Here is a 14,545-nt window from a genome sequence, read left to right on the forward strand (position 1 = left end):
TGAGAATGATTCAGATTTTATTGCATTCAGTCTAAACGTGAATGATATTTTTTTGATGTCATGCCAGATGAGGCTCACTCAGAGAGAGAGAGACTTGTGCAGAAATCAAGATAAATGAGAGCAACAGCACTCACAGAAAGTATTAGATGCACACTGCAGTAGATTTTTTTTTTTTTTTTTTAGAATATAAGTAACATCACACGACCAAGATGTTTCTCCGAATATCAACACAATTGCAACGTGACACTGATTTTATGCATCAGCTAGTAGTTCAAAAAACAAGAAGTTAAAATTAAGCGACTTACATTTGACAATTTCTGCTTCAGCTTCTGTGTTTCTTGCAATGGAAAGATGGAGTTTGTTGTTACTGATTTCATTTTAATGGTTACAACTCTAAAGTTCTTGAATTATTCTAACTGAATTAACTGAAACAATGTAAGAATTTGATGTGAAAGATGAAACATTTAATAAAGTTATGGAAAATGTATACACATAGCGGGAATCTGTCTTGTTATATAAAGCAACTCATTTCTACCTCTTTCCAGTCACAGAGCACTTTATTTTGAGAAATGTTCAAGTGTTACTTAGCCCACAATGGGGGAATTATAATGTTGAATCATTTATTTTATTATGTAAATATTTTTTTGAATTGAAAAAATTTATTTTTGTTTGTATATGCTGTCAATTATTGTTCTTAGAAAGAAAATCTGAATCAGCAAAATCAAGATCAGCAGGTCACACTTAAAAAAAAAAACGGAAATCGAATTCGGACAAGAAAATTGCAAAAAGTACAAAAAGTAAATCGGATTGCTGTTCAAGTAAATAGAATTGAGAAAGTTGTTTGGGTTACACACCTAGTATATTTAACTTAAACTGAATTATTTTTTGAAACTAAAAAGTTTTTTACTTGATCGGTTTGCATGCATTTTAAAGTAAGGTTAACTAATCAGATTTTACAGTGTGTATGAACATACTTTTATGATACTTAAATTCTCCTCGTGCCTCTCAGAAGAAAGACAGTCATACGGGTTTGGAACCACATTAGCTTGATTAAATGATGACAGAATGATCATTTTTATCAGATTGCTTCCTTGCAATCATTCTTATTCACTTGAGGAAATAGTAAACCTGTAAACAAATGCTTGCCAATTAATTCAAGATCTTATATTCTCTGTTGCAGTGCATGCTTAATATTTTACTCATCAAAAACACAAAATCAAACAAGCAGCTCAACATTTTATAGGCATTTTACCAAGAAATCAGTTTTCAGGGACAGATATACAGATATTTTGCTGGATCAGTGTTTGTGTGTTTTCCGTCACGTACAGGTTGTTGATGTGCACTCTGCGCTCCTGGCTGCTGATTGGCTAGAACCAGGATATCATGATACTTATAAATCAGGCATATTCTGCAGACAGACTGCAGTTGATCAGGTTTTCTGTTCTGGATTTGAAGAAACTATTGTTCCTTTGGGCAGTTTTACTGAACCTGGATCAGTTTTCGGTGTATAAATCAAACAGAATTAATTTCATCAGTATTTTTTATCGATCAGGCCAGAGCTCCAGCAATGCATCACTTAATTTCTTTACTGTTAGTCATTATTGGGCTGCATTTGAGCATTCAGACATTTGTAATGGATTCTGATCCAGACATCAACAGAAAAAACAGATGGTGGCTGAAAGTGTACTATGCAACGAACTGGGGCTCATGGGGGTCTAAGGACATCTGTCCAAATGGAACGTATGCTGCAGGGTTCAGTCTAAAGGTAAGTCTGGCATTGAATCCATTACAGTAATATGTGGTGGCTTAGTGGTTAAACGTGAGCTGGTGACTGATCATTACTAGTTATTTAATTCCAGGTTTCTCCAGGGAACTGCACCTGCTTAATACTAAAGAAGATTAATGTTACTATGGGATGTTACAGTTACCTTTTCAATGATTGTTTGTAGCTCTTTTAAATTTAGGGTGTTTTTTTTTTTTTTTTTTGGTGGAACAACTTTCCCATGGCTTTTGGGGTGATAACACTGCACTCAATGGGATTCGCCTTCACTGCATCGATCCGTCTAAGGGCTTATCAAGCTCATATGAGAACTATGCCACAGTTCAGTCAGAAGTAGGAAGGTAATGGGCTCAGACTACAGAGTAGTAATATTAGTTATAGCAGATTTGGGGTTAGTATGAATTCATGAATTCTTACATTAAGGGTTTGAGCAGCTTCTTCATAAGCTACAGTAGACAAATCAATCTTCTTGAATTTTCAGAAGTAAACCTGGTTTTTTCTTCAGCTGGGGTCAGTGGACAGAAATCAAATGGTGTCCTTCTGGATTATTGACAGCTTTCCAGCTGAGAGTTGAATCTTCCCAAGGAATTGAAGACGACACTGCCGCAAACAACATCAGGTGAGTATGCAGAAGTACATTTTTAAAAGGCAGTCTTTGCGGTTTAATAAACACAGTCACTAGATTCACCATTTTAATTGAAATAATTGTATAGCCCTGCTTGATTTCTTGATCCAGAATGTGCCAAGTTCCGTGACATTCTATGTTATACAATAAAATCTGTTTTAAAAACTGGATTCCGAGATTCTGTCTGTGTTTTTGAATAATTTTTTTTTATTCTTTTAAACCTTTTTTCAGATTCAGATGCAGTCAAGGGTCTTTGCTGGAGGGTGACGGCACAAACTGGGGCGAGTGGGGCGGCTGGAGCTCAACATGTAAAGGAAAAGCGATTTGTGGCATCTGGACACAGGTAGAAGCGCCACAGGGAATGAGAGACGACACCGCTCTCAATGACGCGAGCATGTTATGCTGCGATTAAGGTGATGCGATCGCATTCAAACACTCAGATTGTCACATATTTTGAGTTGTCACAACTCTCGGATTGTCACATATTGCAGATCAACTGAGTTTGGTTTTTCTTTCAGGCGAAAGAGGACGATAACTGATCGAATGCAATGATGAGCTAACAAAACTGTAGTATTACACTGTTCATGTAAGTGAAAGTGCATATTCAGCTGGTCATTATCACAAAATAAAATTCTAACAGGATGATCAAGACCCTAAATAAAGCCAAGGTTGACTGGATCATCTCACTTGTTTTTTTTTTTTTTTTGTGCCAAATATCAGCATTAAAGTGTCTATCTGAGAAGCACCTTGTAGTCTCATATCCTTTAACACAACATTTTACATCAGATGTATGATTGCATTAGTTTATGTGGCAGATGATTCGACCTGAAGTCATTTACACTGCATTCAAAGTCTTATCCATTAATGCTTTTCTTGGGAATGAACAGTGAACTCTACAGGAACACTAGTGAACTCATATTTTTCTCTTTACGACTATAGTATGAAATAAACATGAATGAACATCAAAAGGTAAGCTATTTTAAAAGATAGTCTAGTACAATTTACTGAAATGTCTCATGTAATTGCTTACCTCAGAATAACCTCTCAGCGTCCATCCAGCTAAAAAATGACTATAAAGATGATAATTTTGCTAATTTATAAATATTAAATATTTTTACTTAACCTGTTGTCTATGATAAAAAAGAATGCAAGGAGCGAAAGATATTTCAACTAAAATTGGCAGTTACTATTGAGGAAAAACAGACTGGATGTGTGCCACTGGGCCCAAATCTTTTACTTATTATTTTCTCATAGCCTGCAATAGGGTTGCCAGCCTTCCTATTTAATACAGAAGTGTCCCGTATGAAAGCTATATGGAATGCAGTTTGCCAGTTAATCATTTTTTTTGCACAAATCATTACTTTATTTGTGAACGTAGATGTTTGAATGCTTTAAAACCAAGCAAAATCCTCTGCCGGCTGCTCTCGCTTCACAGCGAGCGGGACTCACGCTAACCTGAACTCCCTTCACTGTCCGCCGCGTTTTGATTTTGCCAAATCAGTTTAGGCGAATGCAAACAACTTATTGATCATGAACCCAACATCCATCAAGGCAGGAAAACATTCAGTCTTCCTGAGGGAAGACGTCTTTCACTATTGTGTTTTCTTTCATTGAAAAATATGCATTTTCATTCATTCATCGGCTAAGAATAAAATCTCAGTTCAAAAAGGTAAGTGGCATTGTTTAAAATTGATTTATTGACTGATGTTTCATAGACCTTCAGTTGGTACGCTTTCAAATTTCATGCCATTTGTATGTAATTTCACAGTATTTTCATCTCCTATATTTCTACATTTGTGCAGTCACAATTCTATAATGGTACAGTTTACTCAGTCCAATGACTTTTTTGTATGACATTAGATTCTTTTTAGAATAATCATACATAAATAGGTTAAGCTAAACAAACGATTATTTCTGAGAACTTTTTAACTGCAGGCAGACATAGGCTACACTGGTAAAGTGTCCCTTACTCTTTCTTATTTTCTTATAAAGCATCACAATTGTACCTTATTTTCAATTTCTGAAGTTGGCAACCTTAATGATGAGGTAAATAACTTTTAACTCCCCCGACAGTGGCACCAGCGGCTCAAACAAAAAAAAACAACAACAACAACAACAAAAAAGTCAGTTGGTAGAGATATGCAAGCTAATAATAATAAATAAAAATGGATATTAGAAAGTTGAGAATGTTATGGTAGTACACTAGCTCTCTGTCTGCTTGATCAACTCATTGATTTTTATCAGTATTTTAATCCATCAGGCAAAGGAATTGGAGACGACAGAGCCGCAAACAACATTGTATGTAGCAATATAAATCATGATTTCCATTTAAAGGTGCTGTATGTAAGTTTTTGACTCTACTAAAACATAAAATTACCATAATATGTTTTCAGATATTTAAGAAACATGCTAAGTTAACATACCTGTTTATGTGAAAAACAATGCTACGGTCAGTTATTCTTCTTTGAAAATGTGCGTTCCGGGCCAGAATGTTGGACTTTACCCAATTGTATTTTGGCACCCCGGGTTGCCAGTTGCCAGAAAAAAACAGCGTATTTTATTTCATTCATCGTCAAGTGTGCTCGTCTTGTTGGTGTCACAAATCTGGCAACCTGCGTCAAGTCTGAGGAGGTGGGCCTGGTGAAAAAACCCTCTCCAATATTTTGATTTTGGACCGCAATACTTAGTTCAACCACTCAGTGTTAATCCTACATACAGCATCTTTAAGTCACATCTGAATTTTCTCTAGGGTGCAGTCAATAAAAAAAGACAACGCTCATAATTACCCTAACACACTGGGGTGATTGGAGCCCACTGTGTCCAGGAAAAGGGACACAGATAGAAGAGCTGCAGGGAATTAGAGACGACGCCGCTCTTAATGACGTGCACATGTTATGCTGCAATTTAACGGATGCAATCGCAATCAAACACTTGGATTGTCACATACTGCAGAGCAACTGAGTTTGACTTCATTTTAAGAGTATAACATATACGTATATTAAAATGTCTTCATTTAGCTTGAGATCGTACAATGCAATCTATTGGCAAAATATTACTGTACCCATAATCCTGAATAGAGATCTCCCAATCAGAATCACTGAAATGGATACAGTGCCATGTATCATTTCAATCATATCACCTATTCATCTGCATGATATTTGTGATCAGATCCAGATGATTGCTGCTTGCGGCTATATTTTTGATGTTATTGTTTCATCAGCTGGAAACGGAAAAACATGACCAGGGAAACTGAGAGTCATGTGACCACACTGCTCTCGTATCATGAACTCAAGTTCGGTGTTGATTTATGCTTACAGTTTCTATTAAATATTAATATTGAGAACTCATCAATCAAAGCTGTTCCAATCAAAGAGCACATGCTTTTACTGGCAATGAGCAGCATTTGAGCTGATTCTGTTAACATGCAGATCATCGACATTTTAGCTTTGCATAATTTGTCTGAATATTGGCTGGAACAAAAAAAAAAAAAAAGGATAAACAGATCTTTCTTCAGGAAAATGAGATGTAAGCAAACCTGTAAGCAAATGGAAGTCTAATGTTCTCTGTTGCTTAATATTTCTGTCTTAACTTTTTAGAGGCATACTACCAAGTAAAACACTTTGCATGGTCACTAACGGTCAAACTTAGGCCTACAGATATTTTTGTTGGATCAGTGTTTGTGTTTTTGCATGTTCACATGCAGGTTATTTCCGAGCGCTCGGTGCTCCTGGCTGTTGATTGGCTAGAACCAGGATATCACAACATTAAAGAACCGTATAAATTCATAATTAACTAACTAACAATAACAAAAATAATTAAATCAGTATTTTTTGCTTTGTTGATTTCATCGATCTGCAGCAATGCATCACTCCCTTTCTTTACTGTTAGTCATTATTGGGCTGCAGGTGAGTGTTCAGTCCACAGGAAGACGTTCTGAATTCAGATCGGTGCTGACTGTGCCGAATGGGATGAAGTGGGGGTCGTGGGGTTATCTTGACCTCTGTCCAAATGGAACATACGCTGCAGGGTTCAGTCTAAAGGTAAGATGGGCAATGACTGGATTACAGTAATATGGGAGTTTCTTAATGTGAACTGGTGACTGAAGGTTCAGTCGCTGTTAGTCATTTATATCCTGGTGTCTCCAGATGCAGATCTGCTTAAGATTTCATTAAGTTCCTGCTTACTAAAGAACATGAAAATGTTATGGTTTGTGTTTGAGTTAACTCTAAAACATTGCTTGTGGCTCTCTCTTTCAAAAGGAGGATTGCCATGTTTTTCTTGTTTTTTTTTAAGGTTGATGAACCTTCCTATGGTTTTTGGGCCGATAACAAGGGCCTTACTGGGATCCGTCTTCATTGTATAAGCCTATCAAATGTCTTGAAGGGCTCATTTGAGGACTACACCTCAGTTCAGTCAGAAGTAGGAAGGTAAAGGGCTCAGATTCTGAGTAATAAAATGAGTTGTAGCAAGTTTGATTAAGAATTCTTGGATTAAGGGTTAGTAGGAGCTACAAATTAAAGAATTTTCTCGAAAATAATAAATGACTTAAACAAAACTGTGTTTGTCCACAGCTGGGGTTGGTGGACAGATATCAAATGGTGTCCTTGTGGATTCTTGACAGCTTTTCAGCTGAGAGTCGAATCTTCCCAATTATTTGGAGATGACACGGCCGCAAACAACATCATGTGAGTGTGTGATGGTACAAGTCATACTCTTTTGTTTTGTTGTTGTTGTTGTTTATTTGTTGTTCTTTTCTTTGTATATACAATATCAGTGAATGTGACCATGGCTTTGTTCACAAGGTTGCAAGTGATCACATGACTGTTTCATGATTACATAATACTTTTATAAAACAGTTCCATAACAATAATTAAAGGGGTCATGAATTGCTTTTTTATGTTATAATGTTAGTGGACCTAAGAGGCGATGATGAAGATGCAGGTGTTGATCTGTCTGTAAAAGCAATAAAGGGCTAATACAAATAAAATTGAAAACTCGATTAAGCTTGGTTTCAATAAAAGCTGTTTTTGGACTAACAATAAAGTTTTAAAGGGATAATTCACCCAAAAATGAAAATTCTATTATAATTTACTCTCCCTTAAGTTGATCCAAACCGTATGAGTTTCTTTTTTCTGTTGAGCACAAAAGAAGATGTTATGAAGAATTGCACTAGCCACTGACTTCCATAGTATGATAAAAAATAAATAAATAAAAAAAAATCCTACGGAATTTAATGGCTACCATCCGCTGTTTGTTCACCAACGTTCTTCAAAATATCTTCTTTTGTGTCCAACAGAAGAAAAAAAACAACTAATACAGATAAGGAACTACTTGAAGCATAATAATATAAACTTTTTAATTTTTTTCCTAATGATTTTACATATTAAAAATATTTTGATCATATTAAGTTTTTTTTTTTTTTTTTTTTTAACGATTATCATAATATTGTCACATCTGAATTTCTCCAGGTTCAGATGCACTCAGGAGTATTTATATGGTGACGGCACACTCTGGGGCAAGTGGGGCGACTGGAGTCAAATGTGTAGGGGAACAGGGATTTGTGGTATTAAGACACGGATTGAAGAGCCACAGGGATCTGGAGACGACACCGCTCTTAATGATGTGCGCATGTTCTGCTGTGATTAAGGTGATGCGATCGCGATCATACACTCAGACTCCGGCACATCTTTTGTTTTATTTGTTTGTTTGATTGCACAGTGGATGTGCTGGCTAAACTGAATTAGTTTTTTTTCTTACAGGTGTGAGAGGACAACAAAAAGAATTGCGAGAAGACCAAATATATCATAATAACTGATGATGATACTATGATGAACTAACATGAATCGTGTCCCAATCCCTGTCCTTGTGCCCCACTGCTCTGTATATTTTTCATGCCTGCAGCGTCCTCACACACAGACAAGTGTGACATAATGTACCTCTGTAAATAAATACAATTTAAATTCACGCCTCGCACACTTTAATGCCCTTCGAATGGAACATATACACACGTTTCAAACTGGAATCATGGCAGAATATCGTGTGATGTCGACTTCGCAGGCCACTTACGTTCGAATAGAACAAACGTGATAAGAGATTAAAGATATGAAATATGCAGAGTGGGGGGGGGGGGGGGGGTTTGGTGCGAGAACTGGGATTGGGAAACGCTGCATTAGAGCATGTAGCTAGCAGACAGTTTTATATAAAGTGACTTAAACTGCATTCAAAGTAACTGTCTTATCCTTTCATGCATTTTCTGGGAATAAACAGAAGGAACATTATACGAGCAATGCATGTTTCCCTAAACTTTATTCACTTCTGAGGTCACAGTGTTGGTCCAAACAATAAAATATACCATCTATTTTTTTTTTTTTTTTTTTTTTTTTTTTTGCAGTGTTGGTTCCATGAAGAACATCTACAGAACCACAAAAAGTTAATTGTTTACAGTGGGAAAAGGTTCTTTAGATTGACTTGCTCTTTTTGTACTAAAAAATAAATAAAAAATATTCTATTTGGAACTGTTCCCTGAAAGGTTTCCAAAATGTGGGCAAAAAAATCCTTTATTTTAAGATTTTAACATATATTTAAATGTTAGTTTAACTTGAGATGGCACAGTGCTAACTACTAGGAAAATATCACAGTACTCATAATCCTGAATAGAGATCTGACAATCAGAGTAACGGAAAAATGGAAAATGGGCTATTAGATACAGTTTTATGTATCACACACATATTTCAATCATATCAGCTATGTTGGACAATAATTCATTATCAATATATATTGCAATATACTTTTTTTGGTGAAATGATTTTTAAACACATTTCCGATATTTCAATAGGCCCATACATTACCAATGTTTCTCATACATTGATTTATTTTTGGCTGTCGACTTTGTTGAATAAACATTAACACTGCACATTTCAAAATCAAAAAAATGCGGCATGGGTGTTTTCTATGAATGTATCTTTGATGGGAACAGACTCAGTGGCGGAGCTAGAGTTTTATAAATGGGGTGGCCAAGGCTAATTCGGGGGAAAGTAACAATTGATTTGTTTAAAAATTCATGTTAGACCATTTTTATAATAACGTTATATACAGAGGTGGCCAAAATTATGAATACCAGTATTTTCACCAGCTAAAAAATGGTTTTATAGGGTTAATTCACCCAAAAATGAAAATTAGCCTGTGTTTTGCTCACCCTCAAGGCATCAGGTGTATATGGTTTCTTCTTTCAGACGAATCCAATCGGAGTAATATTAAAAATGGTCCTGGCTATTCCAAGCGTTATCATTGCAGTCGGAGGGTGTTTCTGTTCAACAGTCAATAAGTCGTCAAATAAAGTGCGTGCAACCATAATAAAACGTGCAAGAAACTTACCCGCAAAGCTACAGTACTGTTAAATATTTTAGGCACTTGTGTAAAAATGCTGTAAAATGAGGATGCTGTCAAAAATGATAAATCATAAACAGATTTTCTTTATCAATTAACTTCTATTAGCTAAATTAAATCAACTTTTGGTGTGAGCATCCTTTGCGTTTAAAGGAGCTTTTTCCCTCGGTGCACTTGAGCAGATTTTCTCAGGCGCTTTGCAGGTAGGTTTCTTGAAGCATCTTGGAGATGTTGGCACAGTTCTTCTGGATTGAGTCTGTCTCAGTTTGTTCTGTTTCTTCATCTTATTCCAGACAGACTGATGATGATCAGATCACATCTCTGTGTGGAGCTCTGGCTGTTGTCAAAAATGTCTCTGGATTTTTACAATTAATGGCAAAATGAATGTTTGGAAATGTAAACTGATATTTCCTACTGACACACTACAGCAAAAGAGAAATAACTGACTTAAAACCATTTTATAGCTGGTAAAAATACTAGTGTTCTAATAATGTTGGCCACCACTGTTTACATTTTTATTAATTATGAGTAAATGTATAATAAATGTAATTTTTGCAAAATTCTCCTCTCTAGTGTAAACCTTTCTAGTTTGTGGACAGTGAATGGATGCTGCTATGTGACAGTGTTTTCAAGTCTTATATTTATTTGACAATGATTTCACATCAGCAGCAGTCCAGTTCTTTTTCTCCTTACCCCAGGTGAGATGCTTTTTACGTGTTTTTCTGGTTCAGGACACTTGGTTCTAGGAATGAGAAACCTGTAGCTCTTTTCCTGAAGACGTCTGAGCGTAGTGACTCTTGATGCGCTGACTCTGGCTTCATTCCACTCTTTGTGAAGCTCTCCCAAGTTCTTGAATCGGCTTTTCCTGACAATCTTCCCAAGGCTGTGGTCATCCCTGTTGCTTGTGCACCTTTTCCTACCAAACTTTTTCCTTCCAGTCAACTTTCTATGAATATATTTTGATACAGCACTCTGTGAACAGCCAGCCCTTTCAGCAATGACCTTTTGTGCATTACCCAAACAAGAAGGGTGTCGATTATCGTCTTCTGGACAACTGTCAAGTCAGTAGTCTTTCCCATAATTGTGGTTGCATCTTCTAAACTAGTCCAGGAGATACCCAGTATTTATACTCAAAATTAATCAAACTAATCAAGCTCAAAATGGAATATTCTAATTTTCTGAGATACTGAATTTTTTATTTTCCTAAGCTGTAAGTCGTAACCAACAGAATTAAAACAAAAAACTCTTGAAATATTTCAGTTTGTGTGCAATGAATCTAGAACATAAGAAAGTTTGCTTTTTTTAATTAAATTACAAAAAATAAAGAACTTCATATCGAATGAAATTAAGAAATATATTGTGATATAAATTTTGGTCATATTGTCCAGTCCTAATATCATCTAATCATCCACATGAGATATTTGTGATTGGAACCAGTTGATTGGTGCTTGGGGCTATATTTTTAATGTTATTGTTTCATCTGCTGGAAACGGAAGAACATGACCAGAGAAGTGGAGAGTCAAGTGACCTCACTGCTCTCGTATCATGAACTTAAGCTGGTGTTCAGTGTTGATTTCTGCTGTTTATTATTTATTATTAATTTTCAGACAGATATTTATTAATTTAACTCATCAATCAAAGCTGTTTTAATCAAAGGGCACATGCTTTTACTTGCAATGATCAGAGCTGATTGTGTTAACATGCAGATCCCTGACTTATTCAGCAGTCAAAAAATCCTTCATGATATTTAAATTATCATTGTGCCCATCAGAAGAAAGACACTCACAGGTTTGGAACGACAAGAGGGAAAGTAAATGATGACTGAATTTACATTTTTAGTCAGTTTCTTTAACTCCTTCTTACTTGCAAGCACTGTTATTTACGTCAGGAAAATTAAACCTGTAAGCAAACGCCCAGCATTTATTGTAGGTTCAGTCTAATATTCTCTGTTACCTAATATTTCTGTCTGAACTCATTAATAATATAGAATCAAAGAAGCAACTCAACTTTCTAGAAGCACATTACCAAGTAAAACACTTTGCATGGTCACTAACGGTCAAATACAGGCCTACAGATATTTTTGTTGGCTCAGTGTTTGTATTTTTGCATGTTCACATGCAGGTTATTTCCGAGCGCTCGGTGCTCCTGGCTGCTGATTGGCTAGAACCAGGATATCACAACGTTGAAGAACCATATAAATGCATTCCGAAGTTCTGAAGTCTCATTAACAGGATTTATACCATCAGTATTTTTTGTCGATTTCATTGATCTGCAGCAATGCATCACTTTCTTTCTTTACTGTTAGTCATTATTGGGCTACATGTGAGCGTTCAGACAAGAATTCCCAGATCGGTGCTGACTGTGCCAAATGGGGTCTCGTGGGGGACATGGGATGAAATAAAAATGTGTCCAAGAGAAAAGTACGCCATAGGGTTTATTCTAAAGGTAAGTCGGGTAATGACTGGATTATGGTAATATGGGGGTTTCATAGTGATTAAGCATGTAATTGGTGACTAATGGTTCAGTCACTGTTAGTAATGAACTGCATCTGCTTAAGATTTCCTTAAGTACCTGCTTAATACTAAAGAACATGAAGATCAAGTCGCTGTGGGTTGTGTTCGAGTTAACTCTAAAACATTGCTTGTGGCTCCATCTTTCAAATGGAAGATTGTCATGGTGTTTGTGTTTAAGGTGTATAGACCTTCCTCTAATGCTGGGGATGATAACAGAGTACTCACTGGGATTCGTCTTTACTGTACCAATGTCTTCAAGGACTCATATTTGGACTACAGACAGTCAGTTCAGTCAGAAGTAGACCGGTAAAGGGCTCACATTCTGAGTAATAAAACTAACTATAGCAGGTTTTATTAAGAATTCTTACATTAATACTTAAGAGCAGCTTCTTCATAAGCTAGACAAATAAAAGGATTTTCTTGAAAATAATAACTGATTTGATCAATAAAACTCTGTGTGTCCACAGCTCCGGTCAGTGGATATTTAATAGACTGGATGGATTTTGTTCTTGTGTGTCCTTATTGACTGCTTTTCAGCTGAGATTTGAAGACGGCATGGCCACAAACATCAAGTGAGTATATGCTGATATAAGTCATATATATATATATATATATATTTTTTTTTTGTGAAAGCTGTGAGTTAATCTGAGCATGGCTGTGATTGTGCACAAGGCTGCAGATGATCACATGACTGACGTTCAGAACATCATGATTGTGTGATATTGTTTTTATACAACAGTTCGATAAACAATAAATTAAAGGGGTCATGAATTGCTTTTTTTTCTTTTTTTTTTTTCCCTGGCAATGATGAAGTATGCATTTGTCTGTGCAAGCAGTCCTTTGTCAAACTCTATTACATAATAAAGAGGATAAAGTAGAAAACGAATAATTTTGGTTTTATTAAAAGCTGTTTTTGGGCTAACGAGAAAGTTTAAAAGGGACAATTCACTCCAAAGAATGATGGCAGCTATTGACTTCCATAGCATGGAAAAAATAAATAAAAATAAAAAAAATCACATTGAAAAAAAAAATGGCTACCATCAACGGTTTGCTCGCCAATATTGAATGTTTTTTTTTTTAAGAAATAAACTCATTTGGAACAACTGGATGCATGACAGTAGCCACTGTCTTCCAGAGTACTACTGAAGTCAGTGAATGGCTACCATCAACTGTTTGAAGGTTTTCCTTTAAGTTCTGAAACTTACAGTATCTTTTTATAGCACAAAACACCTCTTATATATTAGTAGATCAAGGAACATTTCATTTCTAAATTTATGACCACTTCAATACAGAGTAACTTTGATTTCAGGCAAAAATCAGCCAGTATCCACCAACACCATCACACTAGTGAGAGAAAGAGTGATCATGGAGCAAGAGAAAACAAGCGATCTGACATTAACAGTGCTCCTCACTCCAGGCAAAATCACATAAACCCATTTCCACTTCCCACTGCTCACAAACTTTTTTTTTAGTATTTTTTATATTTTGTTATTACTGGTTATTTTATGAATTTTCTCCAGATTCAACTGCAGTCGAGAGCAAGTGCTAGAGGGTGACGGCAGAAGCAGGGGCGAGTGGAGTGGCTGGAGTCAAAAGTGTGAGGGAATTGGTATTTGTGGTATCAGTACACTGAGAGAAGGGCCACAGGGAAACAGAAACTACAGCGTTCTCAAAAACGTGCGCATGTATTGCTGCAGTTAAGGTGATGCGATCACAATCACACTCAGATGGCAAAGCAACTTCAGGTAAAACACTGTTTGTTTGTTTGTTTGTTTGATTGATTGATTTCACAATAGAAGTGCTGGCTGAGCTGAGTTCTGTTTTCTTTCAGGTGTAAGAGGACGACCAGAAAAGTGAGAAGATTAAATGGATCATAACTGATCATCACACTATGATGAACTAGCATTAACTGCATCATACAGTATAGTTTAATGTGCAGTCCGCTGATCTTAACAAAGTTTACTAGACAGCCTCTCACTTATCACACAGCTATTTATAAAAATACAAAAAAAAATGTATAATGAATTAATGATTTGAGTTTTAATTCTTTCATGTAATTCTTTAGCTTGAAGACTCCTGATCTGGCAACAAATATCAGCATTAAACTTTCTTTCTAAGAAGCACCTTGCAGTTTCACATCCTTTATTGTAACATCTTACATGCATCACATAGCCATGTATTAAAATGTATTCAGTTAGCCTGAAATGGCACAAGGCAGTCCATTGACAATAATGTCTTACA

The 14,545-nt window shown here is 36.0% G+C and overlaps 2 protein-coding genes across 4 annotated transcripts; both read left to right on the forward strand.

The window, feature by feature from the left end:
- The first annotated feature begins 1,405 nt into the window (after window positions 1–1,405).
- Window positions 1,406–14,171, forward strand: LOC109059750 (vitelline membrane outer layer protein 1-like). Of its 2 annotated transcripts, none has more exons than XM_042748046.1 (5): window positions 1,406–1,765; window positions 1,988–2,121; window positions 2,286–2,399; window positions 2,637–2,818; window positions 2,924–3,150. In XM_042748046.1, the coding sequence occupies exons 1-4, from the start codon at window positions 1,568–1,570 to the stop codon at window positions 2,815–2,817; spliced, it is 627 nt and encodes a 208-aa protein (XP_042603980.1). In that variant the 5' UTR covers window positions 1,406–1,567; the 3' UTR covers window position 2,818; window positions 2,924–3,150. The 2 variants fall into 2 exon arrangements, with proteins under 2 accessions (XP_042603980.1, XP_042603981.1); XM_042748047.1 differs by lacking the exon at window positions 2,924–3,150 and adding an exon at window positions 14,136–14,171 and having other exon boundaries at window positions 1,419–1,765.
- On the forward strand, window positions 6,246–14,101 carry LOC109059715 (vitelline membrane outer layer protein 1-like). 2 transcript variants are annotated; one of them, XM_042748052.1, is made up of 4 exons: window positions 6,246–6,445; window positions 12,483–12,610; window positions 12,772–12,876; window positions 13,825–14,099. In XM_042748052.1, the coding sequence occupies exons 1-4, from the start codon at window positions 6,266–6,268 to the stop codon at window positions 14,003–14,005; spliced, it is 594 nt and encodes a 197-aa protein (XP_042603986.1). In that variant the 5' UTR covers window positions 6,246–6,265; the 3' UTR covers window positions 14,006–14,099. The 2 variants fall into 2 exon arrangements, with proteins under 2 accessions (XP_042603986.1, XP_042603987.1); XM_042748053.1 differs by lacking the exon at window positions 6,246–6,445 and adding an exon at window positions 12,039–12,236 and having other exon boundaries at window positions 13,825–14,101.
- Window positions 14,172–14,545: the final 374 nt, after the last annotated feature.

This window comes from Cyprinus carpio, chromosome B21 (assembly GCF_018340385.1).
Source record: "Cyprinus carpio isolate SPL01 chromosome B21, ASM1834038v1, whole genome shotgun sequence".
Lineage (NCBI taxonomy): Eukaryota > Metazoa > Chordata > Actinopteri > Cypriniformes > Cyprinidae > Cyprinus > Cyprinus carpio.

Coding starts and splice junctions, on each gene's coding strand:
- LOC109059715 (XM_042748052.1), top strand. CDS start 6,266: ATGCATCACTCCCTTTCTTTACTGTTAGTCATTATTGGGCTGCAGGTG. Junction 6,446..12,482: donor CTGCAGGGTTCAGTCTAAAG/GTAAGATGGGCA, acceptor TTTGTGTTTAAG/GTGTATAGACCTTCCTCTAA. Junction 12,611..12,771: donor GTTCAGTCAGAAGTAGACCG/GTAAAGGGCTCA, acceptor GTGTGTCCACAG/CTCCGGTCAGTGGATATTTA.
- LOC109059750 (XM_042748046.1), top strand. CDS start 1,568: ATGCATCACTTAATTTCTTTACTGTTAGTCATTATTGGGCTGCATTTG. Junction 1,766..1,987: donor CTGCAGGGTTCAGTCTAAAG/GTAAGTCTGGCA, acceptor TTTTTTTTTTTG/GTGGAACAACTTTCCCATGG. Junction 2,122..2,285: donor GTTCAGTCAGAAGTAGGAAG/GTAATGGGCTCA, acceptor TTTTTTCTTCAG/CTGGGGTCAGTGGACAGAAA.